Source organism: Delphinapterus leucas, chromosome 3, assembly GCF_059928025.1.
Source record: "Delphinapterus leucas isolate spDelLeu-1000000601 "Yukka" chromosome 3, BTC_Dleu_Yukka2, whole genome shotgun sequence".
NCBI classification, from domain to species: Eukaryota; Metazoa; Chordata; class Mammalia; order Artiodactyla; family Monodontidae; genus Delphinapterus; species Delphinapterus leucas.
In genome coordinates this window covers 30,820,503-30,837,755 of record NC_143131.1, presented here as the reverse complement: position 1 = coordinate 30,837,755, position 17,253 = coordinate 30,820,503, and the positions used below count along the sequence as shown (strand labels likewise).

Here is a 17,253-nt window from a genome sequence, read left to right as displayed (position 1 = left end):
CTGAGGGTGAGCATTAAATATTTATAGAATCAAGGCTAAAGGGAGAGAGTATAGTATGTAGATGCTATGTGTCCCGTCAGTGCAGTTGTACAAAGATAAAAATGGGGAGATAATAGAGAGATCATACAAAAAAGTAACTCATTAAATGATTGGCATCTAAACGCAGCCTTGTTTACCTTGACTTGGTAGGAAGGATCAAAAGTAACCTTAGGAGGATTTTTAAGGGATATATTGTTTACCGCTTCTCGATCGAGAGCATCCTGGAAATCTTTAAGCCGTCTTTCCTCATATTGTTTTTCTCTGAAAATTCTGTTTTGCCGTAAAACTTCCTTTTCGTGCCGAACGTGCATGAGCTGCACGGCGATCCTGCGCTCCTGCTGGGACTGTCGCATCAGCCGGTGGATCAGCTGCTCCTCCCGATAAGCCTCCTGGAAACACCATTGCGAGAGCCAATCATTTGTCAAGGTGATGTCCACATTTCCCGCTGGGCTGAAAAGCCTACACGTAAACCATGTGTAAAAGGCATAGTATTCACCTGCAGAATTGATGTTCTGCTATTTGATTTAAATTTGAACATGGCAAAAATTGAGTTATAAAAATGAAAATTTCCACCAACAGTTGTATAATTTTGGTATCCGGAAACACATGGTTTCGCAACTCCTTATTCTAAATGAATTATTACTTCCTTTAAAATCGGATCAAAAAATAGATTAGGTAATTTTTTTCAAGGTTTTATAAACAAAGGGTGTAATTCTCCATTTATAAGCATGTTTTCAGAAACTTGGAATTGTGCTATATGCACTCTTAACATAAAAACTAGTTGTAAAAACAAACGCAGACATTGTCTGGCTGAGGACGGCAGATCTGCTTAGTTCCCAGGGGGGCCATCTCAATTCCTACATGATAGATTGGGAAGATTGGAGAAGAGGCTAAGGGGAAATGACCTACAGTTTATCTTAGAAAATCTGAGTGGTTGTAACCTGAGAGAGAAAATAGATGCACTCTCTTGGCTCCCTTGGCTATTTTAAGAGAACCGAAGGGGAACCAGTGAACAGTGGAAGAAGCATCAAACTGGGAATCAGTGGCCCTTGCCAGTGCCGCCCCAGCTGTACCATTAACTGGCTTGCAGCCTTGAGCAAGTAACTCGGATTTTCCGGGCCTATTTCTTGACAGGGGAAATGAAGGGTTTGGGTAAAAGATGGTCTCCAAGGCATCTTCAAGCTCTCTCACTCTGTCTAAACAGAGACACCATGTGGAAGGAAGCCGTAATTATAGTTCTCCAGGGAGAAGACTTAGAAGAACATCTAACTAAACATTGGGGTTGTCCATTTAACACTCAACAATCGAATTGTTCAGGAAGAAAATCTGGCATCACTAGCGACACTGTTTCAGATTGTGGGAGAAATACTATATGTATGTTCAGAATCAAGATACAAATAACAATAACACTCTGTGGAAAATACCAAAACTTGAACTTGGGGATTATATAAAAATGTAGATTAAATAAAATTCAACTGAAAGTAAATATGAAATTTTTTCTGTTATTAATATATCAGATAAGAATAAAATCATGAACAACTTTGAAACATATATCTCATCTAGTTACAACATTCTAGAAGCTTTGATATTAATCATTTGTTTCTTTTGAGGTCCAATAGTGGAGGTGAGGCAGAATGTAAAAATGGCCACCGATTCTACAGTTTTCTTCATCCACAGCCTCCAATGCTATCCTGCAGATATCCCCATCAAGAAGAAGAATCTATTTCTTTACTCCTTAAATATGGGGTATGGGGTGACCTCTGACTTGAACTCACCAGTGGGACATTAGCAAAAATAAAACAAAACAAAACACTTGTGGTCTGACTTTCTTAATTCTCTTGCGACCCTTGCCACTGTCACCACAGTTTCTGCTCAGCTAGAAAATGAGAAACCATAGAGAGATACCAGTCTTCTCAGCTGGAACTAATGAAACTCTTCCAAGTCAGCCAGCCTCAGCCAACCCACCAGCCGACCAAAGACATCTGAGAGAAGCCAGGTAAGACCACCAAAAGGCATATATCTGAGCCCAGCCCAAACTGCCTACCACATTTTGGGGGTGGTTTGGGATACATAAAGCATAGTCAAAGCCATATTTTTTAAAAGTAGAGCCTTGATTTATTATTCCAAGTGAATTCTATATTGAATTTGGAATATATTCTATATTTGTCTGTGTCTACACGGCAAGGCAATTTGGTTGTTGAGATGAGAGCTGGTCATTCTGACCCTGATGAAGAACTGGGTTGGTCAGATATGTCTTGGTTATTGCTTAGATGACAACACATTATGATTAAAAAGGAAAAGAAATTACTGTTGAATGGCTGAGTCAATGCTATGTATATGAAGCTTCAGTATGAAGAACCATCAAGTGTATTAAGACCTGCAACCAAAAGTTGAGTGGAAAAGATTCTTTTTTTGTTCCATTGTACAAGTAGCTCATGTTTTAGAAACATACTTTTTCCCAAAGTTTCATTACAGTTTGGGACACATTTTCTCATAGAAAAATATGTTATGGTTAAGTGCTTAGGGCAGCCTACAGATGTCTGTTTAACCCTTAACATAGATGAAATAGTCTACATCTGCAATGAATAAAACAGAAAATAACAGAAGTCACATTTCTCTTTTCAGTATATTTAATCATATTTGGGGAAGACTTACAGATACACAATCCAAAACATGCTCAGTTTGATTGCCAAGACCTCTGCCTTTCCCATGAGTTGGAGCTAGGAGCTTACTCTGGTGCATACCATTACTTTAATTCTCCAAAGATGCCCGAGCGGCTCTCCTGGAGGAATGGAGCATGGCAGGAAAGACGTGGAAGCTAAGCATTCAAGGGTCTTTTAGTTAAGAGATGGGGGAGGTGTCTGGTGTTCAAATGCCAGTTCCAAGGAAATAATCCAGAAAAGGTTCTGGGAAGGTAGAGATAGGTGCGCTGGAATGAATCCCAAGAACAAGCTAAGATGCTGGCCAAATGATCACACTATCAGTTGGGAGTGTGCTTTTCACAGTCTGAAAATCTTCACTTAAATGCCTATGAAGTACTTAAACTCAACAAGTCCTAAACTAAACTCACTAACTCCCCTTTAGACCTGGTCCTCCCCCAGTATCTCCCCGTCTCCACTGATGACACTATTAACCCATGACTTGGTGACCTAAAATGTTAGGGTCATCCTAAGTCCATTCCTCTTGTCACCCTAATACAACTCTTGAAGAAGTAGTCTATTTTGCCTCCTATGTATGGTTTTAAATCACTGTCTACTCCATTCGGTGCCTATTGACACTGCCCATTGACACCCCATAGTGGACATCAGCTCCTCCCCATACCTTGCCTTCCCCCCCATCCCTCTCCAGAACCTATCCTCTAAAAAAGTTAAAGTGATCCTTCTAACCTTAAGTCTCATCATTTCATTCACATAATGACATTTCTTTATGGATAACTAGGCAAGATAGCAACCTGAGCACAGATCTCTGGCTCTCTCTTTATAAGCCCAACTAAAACAAGGGTCTGTAAACTCCAGGGGGAGATTGCAACGACTTGGAGGCTAGAGAAGATATTATGAGGCATTTCTGATAGATTCACTGCAAATAGAGCCAAATCAAAGTATCCATGGCTGACACAAGACTCATGTCACGCTCCCGAAAAGCAGCAGATACTTGAGGGAAGCAGAGGAAATGTTAATCCTGACAAGTACCGTTTTCGCTTTGGAGGAGAGGAGGATGAATGGGAAGGCAGACCATGGCGCACATTCCACCGCTGTGGAGCAGAGGCACTTGGGTCAGCGGCACAGGGAGGTGGGGACACTTAATGGGAAGGAAGCAGTGGGAGCGGAGGTCCCTTGCTGCATGACCCAGCCTGGTCCTAGATGTAGCAGCTTCCCCAAACACAGGGAAGAAGCAGCACAGAGATGAGCTCCCTTGGTGGAAATATCATTAGTTGGAGCACTGACTTCCTTCAATGTCTCTTAGGTTGCTGGATCCCTGAACAGATCTCCAGCTAGAGCCTTAAAAAATCAATGCTAAGAGCATCCTGGTTGAAAGTGAGGAAAGCTAGAAAGAATTCATTCACCCCACTTTCTAGGTAAATATCAATTATGGATTATAAACATAAAAATAGAAAGAAAAAACCTAGCAGCCAACACACAACTGTTTTGTAAAATAAATGAAAGTGTGTTCAAAATCCCATTGCTAGTTAATGAAACTTGAAATAGGTAGTTATTCTAAAATTTACTTTTTAATCATCTAATTTTCATAATTTGTAATTCTTTTAATTAAAAGAGTGACTATCAAGCTGACTGAGTAAAAATATATGTGAATCTGAAGTAAGAAATAACCTTTTAGCACAAAGAGATGGCAGAGTTTTTCTCTGAATTTTTCACTAGGAAAGGAGTGGCCGCATGGATAAACAGTTTCACTTCTTCATACTTACATGAAGCTTGGATCTCCCTTCAGTTAACAGAACCACTGAGCAGACCAGATGTAGTCAGGTGAATAAAAGAAGTATCTTCAAATGGTCTTTCACATTTCAGACGTACAGGTTTGTCCTATTTACTTTAACAACTCAAATCACCTTCCTCCCCAAGTGCGTTCCTCTTACCATCTTCTGTATCACAGCAAAAGACTCCTCCATCCACTCAGCTGCCCAAGCCAGACACTGAGCCCCTCATCCCACGTTTTCACTCCCCCATGTCTAATGAATCAGTAAGTTCCATTGATTTTACTTCTAAAATAGCTCCTGAAGCCACTTCTCTCCATCTCTACTGCCACTCCCCTAAATTTAAATGGGGATAGTTTCTTACCTGGATTACAGCAACAGCTATAACTTGGTTAGCCCTCCTGTAATCTATTCTTAAAACTAAAGCCAGAGTGATCTTTCTATCAGGCAAATCTAGCCTTGTCACTCTTGTTCCCCTTTGCACTCAGGATAAAATCTCCTATTTGCATCTTTATATCTTACAAGGCCCATTATGATTTGACCTCTGGTGACTCCTGCCTGATGACATTTAGTTTGCTGAAAGCCCTGAGCCTTTCCATACGATATTCTCTCTGGAGACACAGTTTGCCTTCCACCATTTTGGCTTCTGCTGGAAACTAACCCCCATCCCCACCCCCTAAAATCACCCCCACCTTCAATTAGCTAACTCTGACCCTTCCTCATGCTTCTGTGCTATCCCCCTCCAGAAATCATCTCTGAACCAGGCCAGGGCTGGACTTCCCTCCCATGTGTCACCTGTCCCTCCCATCACCCTCATGGCACCTCCACACTCCAATGTAGTTGCTTGTTTACAGATCCTCTCCCAAACAGCAAGGTCTGTGAGAGCAGATTTCCCATTATTCTTGTTCATTGTTGTATCCCGGGACTAGGACAAGTCCCCAGAGCACAGAGGAGGTGCAGTAAATATGTGTTAAACATAAGAGTTGATCAGTGATTCTCAATCTATAGTTGCATCAAATCACCTAGCAGGCCTGTTAACACGGATGATGGGACCTAATTATTCACATTCCTAAAAGTTTCCTGCTTATGCTCATGTTGTTGGTCCAAGAACCACACTTTGAGAACCACTGGAGTAGATCAAACTGAGAGGACTAACTAATTTTCTATGTTTTCATTTAAAAGTTCCCTTTTTGATAATATCAACTGATACAGAAAAAACATTTGAAACAATTCAGTATCCTTCCATGATAAAAATTCTCAACAAATTAAGTATAGAAGGAATGTAACTCAACATAATAAAGGTCATATATGATAAGCTCACAGTTAACATCATACCTAAAGGTATGATGCTAAAAGCTTTTAGCTTTTCACCATTCCTCCAAGATCAAAAATAAGACAAGTATGCCCACTCTCACCACTTCTATTGGTACTGGAAGTCCTAATCAGGGAAACTGGCAAGAAAGGGAAAGAAAAGGCATCCAAATCAGAAAAGAAGAGGTAAAATGTCTGTTTGAAGATGACATGATCTTACATATAGAAAACTCTAAAGACAACTAAAAAAAAATGTTAGAACCAAAAAACAAATTCAGTAGTTTCAGTATACAAAATAAACGTATAAAAATCATTTGCATTCCTACACACTAACAATGAACTATCTGAAATGAAATTAAGAAAACAATCCCATTTACAATAGCATAAAAAATAATAAAATATTTAAAAATAAATTCAACCAAGGAGGCAAAAGATCCACACTGAAAACTATAAAACATTAATTAAAGGAATTGTAGAAGACAGAAATAAATGGAAAAGATATCCCATGTTCCTGGTTTGGAAGAATTAATAATGTTAAAATGCCCATAATATCTAAAGAGATCTACAGATTCAATGCAATTCCTATCAAAATTCCAATGGCATTTTTTACAGAAATAGAAAAACAATACTAAAAGTCATATGGAGCCACAAAAGACTCCAAACAGCCAAAGCAATCTTGAGTAAGAAGAACAGAACTGTAGGCATCACACTTCCTGATTTCAAAATATATTACAGAGATGCAGTATTCAAAAGAGTATGGCACTGACATAAAAACAGACATATAGACCAGTGAAAGAGAAGAAAGAGCCCAGAAATAAATCTACATATGTGCTACAGTCAATTGATCTTCAATAAGGGTGCCAAGGCTATACAATGGGGAAAGGACAGTCTCTACAACAAATGGTGCTGGGAAAACTGGATATCCACATGCAGGAGAATGATACTGTACCCTTATCTCACACCATACATAAAAATCAATGCAAAATGGATTAGAGACTTACACATAAGACCTAAAACTATAAAACTACTAGAAGCAAATATAGGGAAAAACATTTCTTGACAATAGTCTAGGCAATTATTTTTTTAACATGACCCTAAAAGTACAGGCAACAAAAGTAAAAATAGGCAAGTGGGATTTGATCTAGCTAAAAATTCTTCACAGAAAAGGAGACAATCAAAAGAGTGAAGAGGCAACCTACAAAATGGGGGAAATTACTATTTGGGAACCATACATTTTGGTTAATATCCAAAATATGTAAGGAATTCAAATAACTCCATAGCCAAATACCAAATAACCCAATTTAAAAAATGGTCAGAGGAGAGGACCTGAACAGACATTTCCCAAAAAAAAGACAAACAAATGGCCAACAGGTATTTGAAAGGATGATCAACGTTACTGATCATCAGAGAAATGCAAATCAAAACCGAATAAGATATCACCTCATATCTCTTAGAATGGCTATTATCAAAAAATATAAAATAAAAGCGAGAGAACGAGTGTTGGCAAGAATGTGGTGAAAAGGGAACCCTTGTAAACTGTTGGTGGGAATGTAAATTGGTACAGCCACTATGGAAAACTGGATAGTGTTTACTTGAAAAATTAGAAATAGAACTACCATATGACCCAGCAGTCCTACTTCTGGTACATATCCAAAGGAAATGAAATCAGTATCTCAGAGAGATGTTTACACCCCCATATTCACTGTAGTGCTATTCACAATGGCCATGATATAGAAACAACCTAAGTGCCCATTGATGGATGAATGGATAAAGAAAATGTGAGACACAAACATACACACATATGTGTGTGTGTATATATGGAATACAGTCAGCCTTAAAAAAGAAGAAAATCCTGTCAGTTGTGACAACATGTTTGAACTTGGAGGACATTATGTTAAATGAAATAAGCCAGACATAGAAAGACAAATACTGCATGATCTCACTTAAATGTGGAATCTAAAAAAAGTTGAACTTATAAAAATAGATCTTAAGTATCCTCACCAAACACACACACAAAAATGGTAACTATTTTTTTTTTTTTTGGTGAGGTGATGGGTGTGTTAATTAGTTTGATTATGGTAATCATTTCACAATGTATTCATATATCAAAACATCACATTATACATCTTAAATATATACAATTTTTATTTGTCAATTATACCCAATAAAACCTGGATGAAAAGTTTCCTTTTACCTCTAAATGTAACAGTAGATATACATGGCTGACATAGATTTTAGATTCCTATTTTGTCAGTATTTTTTACTGTGGTAAAATATGTGTAACATAAAATTTACGATTTCAATTCATTTTTAAGTGCATAATTCAATGTACAATTAAGTAAATTCACAGTGCTGTATAACCATTACCAGATTTTAGATTCTTTAGTAAATGTTTTATGTAGATTTGTTTTCTGAATGTTATTTGCTGTTATGATGTGAGGATGTGACATTGATTCAGAGTAGCACATAATACATACATAAGATACACATATGTGTGTATAAAAGACTACATTTTGTAAAATCTTCCAGCACTATTATTCAATCAACAATTAAATATCTTACCTCTTGTGCTTCGTGGGCTATTAACTGGTCCATTAAGAGTCTCCGCCGTCTTTTCTCTCTTTGCTCTCGTGCAAAAGCATCTTCTTCGAGGCGCTTCTGGATTTTTTTAATGTAGTCATCATCCGAATAAGTGTTTAACAAATCAGCAGTTGTCTGGCCTGTTGTATCTAAAGAAGTCTTGGATGCGCTAAGGACAATAGTTTTTATTTAAATTAAAAAAAATAACAATCACACACCACTACTTGTGATGTGGAGGAAGGCCTCTGGAGATGGCTCCCTTGAGTGCTCTGTTCATTTATTAATACAAGCATCGAAGCAAATATTAGAACTTCAGTGTGAGATCCACAGCTTATCAACAGATTCCATTTGCCTCACCCCATTTCTGGACTCTGTATCTGTGAGGTCTTTAGCATAGCCTTCTTTCTAGGCCTGGTGCCTACTTACTTACTCTTTTACTTCTCATGACCTTCACTGTGCCCAGAGATTCTGGATTTCTCTCCCTCTTCTTCCTGCTGGCTCTAGGCCTCCTGCCTCCCCTGCTTGGAGTCAAGAGTAAGGCAATATTGATAACCCAAGTGTCAGGGAAGGCATACTTCTACAAGAGTCGGCCAGGTACACTAATGTGAGGACCCTGAGAGTACTTCCATGGATGGTTCTGTCCACTACAACTCTCCTCTCACCTACGTGAATGCAAGGTGCTCTATGAGCTCCCAGTAGCTTTCCGACTCCTTAGGGCAGCAGCCCAGCTCTTACTAGAAGCTCAGCGGTGGAGAGTTGACTTGCACCACGGGTCTGACCTAGCCTCTTGCCCAAGTCCTGGAGACCCAAGTGAGGAGATCTACCTTGGGGCTCTTGTCCTACCTACCTCATGTCCAGAACTCACAGATCAGGAAGTTGGTGGTCTCACCAACAGAAAGCAAACACACTCAATTTAGTGAGGCAAATGGTGGCTTAGTACAGAATTTATAGGTTCATTCAAAAGCTGCCTTTAAAAGTAAAAGATACACTTTTATGTACATATGGGTCAAATAATCAATTCTCATCTGCATACTCTTTAAAAAATAAAAGGAGTACAACAGTACAATGGTATAAGATATAACGTTACTTGCCAAGAAATAATGACTTTAGTATTAGGAATAATTATTATTCTTAATGTCATAAGTTATTGATGTGTTCAGTTTAAAATATAACTTATAATCTTATTCAAAAGACAAGGACACATTATTATGGTAGGCAGGGATTAAACAGTCATCAATTCTCATACAGACAGAAGTGTTCTTACAAAAGCATAGCTAATTCATGTTTAATGAATAATCACACGTGTTGTTTTTAATCTGAGGCCATGCAGTTTCATTAAATCAAAGATCAAAATCATTTACATGGTTGAATTAAAATTCTTAAATTATAATTAGTTCTGTTTAATAATCACATATTTATGGTATGGATATTTTATTATAGTTCATTATTTGTACATTTGCTGCTTCCAGTTGAACTCTGAGCGCAGAAGAAAAGTATCCTCGTTTACTCTCCTGTGTACCTGTGCCTCATAGTCCTGACATGTAGCTAATGTCTGCTAAATTTCAAATAATATGCTAAGAAGCACTATACAAGTGTAATATAACTTAAAAAAGTCACACATTGAAATTCTGGTTATTTTATCAGCAGGGGCTCAACCTTCGATTGTATTCTGTCACTGAGAGTCACTGAGCAGAAATTGTGTAGCTAACAAAGCCTCAGTAAGATCAAAGACAAATTTTAACCCTATTTATCTATTAAGATTTAGTGCAATTAAGTATTTATGAAAATTGTGTGGCATAACTTTTTCAGGTCCTTCATCAAAATCCTTACTATATTTTTACTTAAATATGTTGTTTAAAAGATTTTGCCTCAGATTGAGCATGGGTTAATAGCTCTCTCAACACTGTATTTATGTCACCAACAATATACTTAAGATACTGGCTCTCCTTTGTTCATCAATCAGTCTGTCCAACCATCCATCTGCTGTCTTATGCCAATTAAGGCCTGAAGAAAGCTACGTGATATTTACTTGAATAAATATTCATTTTACTGAGATGTGGGTTTCTTGAGGGCAATAATTATGTTTTCTTTATATCTGTTTGCTTGCCAGGCCTCCATAGAGTTAATAATTGTACGTGTATGAATTATTAGTGATAGGAACCCTGGCCAAATTTGTGTATATATATAAGCAGTTGCTAGAAGGAGACTAAGGTAAATCTGTGCATCCAAATGTCAGATTACAGCAGCCAACAGCCTCAGCTAAAGAAACAAATAGCAGATGGCATTTATTATTTGTCTTAAAAAATAAAGAAATAGTTCATGTGGGGAAAAAGCAGCAGTGGTTGTTCTTGCATTGCTCTCACTGAGACATCATTTCATTCTTTCACAAAAGAGAAAAGATAGACTTCGAAGTGACATCCCTGGGAAAGTCTTTCAAAGGCAGGCTGTGAAAGGGACAGCTGTAGAAATTGCTCCTAAGGTCAACCCAAGAGATGATTTTAGTGCTCTCTGTCATCAAGTAGTGTGAAGTTTCTGGAAAAGCCCAGAACATGCTTGATTCTAAGCTAAGGATTCAGAATGAACAAAAGAAGCAGTGGTCAATAACAGAGATTAAGAACGGCCATATTGTACCATAGCTCTTTTCTCTTTAAAAGTTTGCTCTAGACCAGCGCTTCTCAACATTTTTTATTTGGGGGTCCATCAGAAAAAACGTCCTTTGTGAAGTGTACTGGAAGGGATTTGGAGTCACAGATGGGGCTGCTCACAGCCACAGGTGACTGGTCTAGGGACTCTAGCTGCCCCAGGCCCTATCCTGCTGCTCTGAGAAGTGAGGATGTCCATATCTCATGGGCCCGCAGCGGTAAATCTCTGGCAAGACCAAGTGGAGGCTTCTGCAGAGAAAGGACTTGTGATAGACACTGCTATTTCCCTCCCTTTTCCCTCGAAACAGAGCCACGGTTTTATTCAGGAAAACAACTTACCCAGCTAAAGTCTACAATTCCCAGCCTCCCAGTCTGCTAGGTATGGCCATGTGACTGAATTCTGACTAATAAGGCATAAGCAGAAATGTTATATGGGGCTTCTGGGAAGGCTCGTATAAGGAGCGATTTCAGATTGGATGTCCACTTTTTGCCTCTCCTCCTTCCTGATATTGGAACGTGGGCCAAATGGCCGGAGCCTTGGAAGCTATCTCTTATTTGCGAATGTGACTTTGAAGACAGAAACCACACGTCAGGACAGTGCAACGAAAAGGAAGGCTCAGTCCTCGTTGACCTTGGAGCAGCAACACATGCCCTGGGCTGCTTACCTTCTGATTTCTGTTGCTATTATAGGAGAGAGAAGTAAATATCCATCTAATTTAACCCACTCTGGTTTCGGGGTTTCTAAGCTAACTGATAGAGAGGCCTAGGGTTCAGGTTGGGTTGGGAAGGCAATGAGGATGAGGGTGAATGTTTGTACAGGAAGGATCTTTAAAACACTGAACCACAGACAGGGCAAGGACACTATTGAATCAAAATGGATGCTGGTACAGGGATTGGGAGATGCTGCTGTGCGTGGTGCTGATTCTGCTTGCTAAACTGTGTGGAAATCGAGGCGTCCCAAGACAGGGGTGGGCTGCGGGGCTGCAGAGGGCACCATTCACGAAAAGCAACAGAGTGTTTCGATATTTTAAGATGGTCATTCTGGTGGACACCGTTTGTTTATCACTCCGGAACATGTGGCTGGGGAGATGAGTGAAAGAGTTGGAAGAAGTGGAGTGGTTTCATGGGCCAAGGTCAAGGGTGGGCGTGGTGGGGGTCAGGTGCCAGCTGCTTGGGGGAGTAGGCTTGGGCTGTGGTTATTTCAGGAGTGAGGTGAGCACTGATGAATATGGGGAGGGCTCAGAGTAGGACATCAGGAGTTTCTGCAGAGGGAAGGGGGAAAGGCGATTAATGTATACATTCTTCATTCTGCTTCACTTTCCTTTCACACTTGACTTCCTCACCACTTCTCCTTCTAGCTCATTCTTATTCCTCCTCATTTGACTCTATTCCCTCTCCTCAAAGGTGTTAATATGGAACTGAAGTATATAATTCATGTATATTTTTCTTCTTTAAGAGATTTATTTCCTATTCTATAAAACATAAAGGAGAAGAGTTTAGATAGTTTCCATGAAAAAAATGCAGAGAAATTCAAGCTGTTCCTATATGTGTAGTCCCTAATCAATTATTTTCTGTGAGTCAATGACCCCTAATAGGAAACAAAAGGGGAGAAGATCTTTATCTTTAGGAAAAATAAGCCCATTAACCAGGCACTTTCTGTAAAGAACTCATTGAACTGTTTTAGTGACATTCAGTCAACAAACTCATTCAACAACTTTTTACTGCTGGTCCCTGTGCTAAATGCTGAGGATGCAACATGACAGCAACCAAACTGGAGTCTAATAATGGCTTTTTTGTGACAAATGTAAATTAATAGTAACCTGAAAAAATGTTAGTGAGTGTTTAAAAAATATGTGTGAACTTACAAGGGTAAGTATAACACAGAAAAATAAATTAACCTCACATCTCGTAATAGCCACTTTCCCTTTTGATGTTATAAAAATTGTTAATGAACAACTAATCTGAATTTTAGCTCATTTATCTTCCTTAATATACGCTCTTAATGAAGATTCTACAAGGTGAAAATATCTTTGGAACAGCTATTTCAGGTAAACTATTTCTAAATATTCAAAAGTTAGAGTAGAACAGAATGCAGCTTTGTGATTACTGAGATAATTTGCATCCCACCTTTCTTTTGCTTGGAGATCCTTTTTTATTAATGCTTCAAACTTCTTAATCTCATTGGCCACATCCTTTAAAGGAAATTCATTATCAGTTTTTCACCTCTAAAAAACATTGAAAATTTTCATTTACCGCATTCATTCAAACATATCAAGTGACATGCATTACTAATTCAAGCTAATTAGGAAGCAAGATCTGAAAAGCTACATTCTAGAATATTTTTCTATTCTGATTTGTTACTTTTAGACTAGGCTAAATATATATAAAAGAAGGTGAAAATTGCCTAACCCGAATCATTCAGTTCACAAGTCTAGCTCTGACAGTACATCAAAGGGCATTTAATGAGAATAAAGATTATCAAACAGTCAGGACGTGCATTGTTAATTACAATTCTTTTAAATGAGAATAAGCATTTTTTTGGACATAAATATTTCTTTTTTTTTTTTTTTTTGCAGTACGCGGGCCTCTCACTGCTGTGGCCTCTCCCGTTGCGGAGCACAGGCTCTGGACGCGCAGGCTCAGCGGCCATGGCTCACGGGCCCAGCCGCTCCGCGGCAGGTGGGATCTTCCCGGACCGGGCCACGAACCCGTGTCCCCTGCATCGGCAGGCGGACTCTCAACCACTGTGCCACCAGGGAAGCCTTGACATAAATATTTCATTAAAATCATCTTGAGTGTTTTAAACATTTAAGGTTGTGCAACCTTACTTACACTATTAATTTGCTCTCTGAAAATTAATTTTAGCTAATCCTCTGCCTACTGCAAATCCTTATTAATAAGCTTTAACCAACCCAGGGAAACATGAGAATTAAGTACTTTTACTAAAATGGGGTCAGAGAAAAAGCCTCTGTGGGTAGTACTTTTTAGAATCTAACTATAGGATTTTTTAATATTAAAAAAATGTGAATTAATATAAAATGCAATGGATTTAGAAATCAGAGAGACCTCTCAATCTCTGCTTTAACAGCACTGTGTACTTGGGTAAAACATGTCAGTTTTCTTTTTTTTTTTTTTTTTATTATTATTATTTTTTTTCATGTCAGTTTTCCGAGTCTCATTTTCCTTATCTGAAAAATGGGGAAAATAATACCCTACTTAGAGAACTATTTACAAATTAAAGATGATGTGAGGTGCCCAGCCCACAATCGGCATATAGCAGATGATCAATAAACGGTAGTCATTAATCCTTTTTCTTAAGGGAGAGAATATCCCTAACAATCATTATAGTAGTATACAGTGTAGACTGCAGGAATTAGTATCAAAATGTAGTATTGTTCCCTTGGGAAATATAATGAGATTATATCCTATTGGAATGATCGACAGCTGGTATGGTCTAGTAAAATATCAATAGTGTAAGTATCTTAAATTTAAATATGATGAGAGCAAGCAAGTTGCTTAATGTTTCTAGGATTCATAGAAAGACAGTGCAGCATGGGGAGGAGGTATCGAGGAAAAGCAAATAGTAGGAATGGCACATGCATGGTGTGGGTACCTGGACTGGCCCCTGTTGTACCCATGGGTATCATGACCCATTACAACTATGCCACTCTGGCATAGTTTGTTAGTAACCACAGAATCCACAACACAGGAGCCGCACAGGTTCTGTCATTTAATAGAATTTGCCATCCCTGTCCTAAAGCTACGTTCTCTGCTTCTGAACAAATAACTATAAAATGGATTGGATATGCATATGGTGGAGGAGTTTTAAATAAGAAGGGACAATAACAGAAGTAATTCAAAAAGGAAGTAGGGAGTTCAGGGAAGTCTCTATATGTTTTAGGGAAAGATCATCCTTTCATTAAGATAAACACAACACATTATTAAAGGGTTATCACTTACCTCTGCCTCTGTTTTCTTTTTCAACGTTTTTTGAGTGTCAAGTGCTTTCAGAATACGGTTTGATGCGGGTTTAGGAATCTGTATGATAGCTGCTTGGATTTTAGCCATTATTTCATTTTGTCGTCTTCTGCTCAAGCATTGCTAAATATCCCATACACATTAGTTTAGTTATTCAGTTCATCAGAATAATATGCAATGTTATACACTCACAGGTACACAGATACACAAATTTTCCATTGAAATTTTCGGAACTCAGTAATTAACCAATGGACTGGGTGTTACAACTGTGTAATGTTAGGAAGCAAGTGTCAATATAACTTATTTTGAAAAGTGTGATACTGAAACACAATTTTGGAATCCCCAAATTATGCCGATCAAATGTGTGTATTTTCATTCTGGGTAGCAACCCTCCCCCATATCACTAAAGCATCTGAAGCATTCATTTCTACCAGACAACTTAAAAAGAGGTCAAGTTGTCCCACTGTTCCAAAGAATGGCAGTTCTAGTTCTTAGCCGCAGGGAGATGCGACCATCAGCAAAGGTGGAGACAGAGAAAGGGGAAAAGTGAGGGAGAGAAAGGTGAGAGCAGGCAGAGCATGAGGCTTATACCAGGAACCGGCAGCTCGGGCTGGATTCATGCTTATGCAATGCGTAATATAGACATAAGTGGCAAACAATATACTATGCACTAATGAGTTTCTGGGAAAATTGTCCTATAAAACCTTTTAGATTTTAAAAGATCTTTGTTCTTCCTGGAGTTTTTGAAATTTTTCAAGTTTCTCAAAACACATGTGGACAAGATCTTTGTTCGTGTGTTTATATTGTTCTTGAAACCTATGTGTAACCTGCATCAGATTGAAATCAGTTTGACGTGGTATCAGGTTTCTATGTCTCTAAATGAAGAAAGCATTTCAAGAAGATTCCATTATTAGAGAAAAAAGAGTATATTGTCATTATAAGCACACATAAAATTTGCCTTCAGAATAAAATTTCTATGAATTACTACTGTTGATGGCTAAAGCAAATTCAAGTCTCATACCAATCACTCACACCCTTAATTGATGTAAGGACAATAAAAATGCATGATATATGCTTTTATAATTAAACTTTTTGCCCTGAGTTTAATTTTCAGTGAATGGTATTTGTATCCTTACAAATACATTTTCATAAAAATAATTTATAAAACCAATTTCAACATAAAAGAGATAATATAAGAAGCTAGATTCTTTCCATTACTTAAGCCACTTCCTAGTAAAAAGTGAAGAAATAATGAAAACTTCCAGGCCACCGGCAATGAGGGTACAATAGTAAAAGAAAATGAACTCTCAGTGATGATTGTGAAGTGGGACACAAAGCAATGGCTAACGTATTTAACTAAAACTTTTATATTCGAAAGTAATCTACATAGAAGCTGATGACTTACTAAAAAAATTTTTTTAAATGGTACCATTGCTCAAACCATTCTTGGTCCTTCTTTTCTAAAACTGCCTCAGTAGTTACTGACACTTACTCAGAAGATCAGTTAAGGCCCTGTGAGCTGTCTTTAAGCACTTACACACACCTCTGCTCTTTTCACTGTTAAAAATGTCCTGGCCTCCATCTTCACAGTGGCAACGAACATGTAAGGTCCTTCAACATCCTACCACCCCACTTCAACATGTATATATATATATATATTTTTTTTTTCTTCTTCAACTTAATTCTATTTCCCCCCAGCCCAGGAAATATCCATTGAGCCATCAAATAGCCTGCTGTTAAATGTGTGGAGTCAGAGTGCCTAGGTTTGAGGTTTAGCTCTACTACCTACTAGCTTCATGAAGTTGAGCAAGTTACCTAATCTCTCTCAGTTTCATCATCTGTAAAATGGGAATACTAAAAGTACCTATCTCATAAGATGGTTGTGAAGGTCAAATGAGATAATATACATAAAGCACCTGGAACAGGGCCTGGCATCTCACTATGTATGTTCAATAAATTTTCATCATTATTGATATTAATATGTAATAGACACCTGCATCTTCTTCCATCTATATCAAAGAAAAAGGCATCTCTACTTTTTTCATAAGATATCTCCTCCTTCATCTGAACCATTGGTTCATTCTTCCTCTTTTCTTCCCCAGAGGGTCTCCTTCCACATGGGTCCTCACACCACTCATCACCTGCCACTGATTCTTTTTCTCAACTGCCAAGTTGTCCCAGTCTCCATGTCCATAAGATGAACAAATAATCTCATACTTCTGTTGAGCTTCTCCCCTGCAGCTACTGTTATTCTCTCTTCCCCTTTATCTCCAC

The 17,253-nt window shown here is 38.3% G+C and overlaps 1 protein-coding gene across 1 annotated transcript in view; it reads right to left on the bottom strand.

Annotated features, from left to right (window-relative positions):
* The window catches only part of SPEF2 (sperm flagellar and cilia associated 2), a 174,576-nt gene that overhangs the window by 136,214 nt on the left and 21,109 nt on the right, over window positions 1–17,253 (bottom strand). The window contains exons 4-7 of the mRNA XM_022599378.3: window positions 14,962–15,102; window positions 13,129–13,193; window positions 8,342–8,528; window positions 240–428 (exon numbers count right to left, since the gene is read on the bottom strand). Of these exons, the coding sequence (XP_022455086.2) occupies window positions 240–428; window positions 8,342–8,528; window positions 13,129–13,193; window positions 14,962–15,102 (582 nt within the window). The remainder of the gene's footprint in view (window positions 1–239; window positions 429–8,341; window positions 8,529–13,128; window positions 13,194–14,961; window positions 15,103–17,253) is intronic.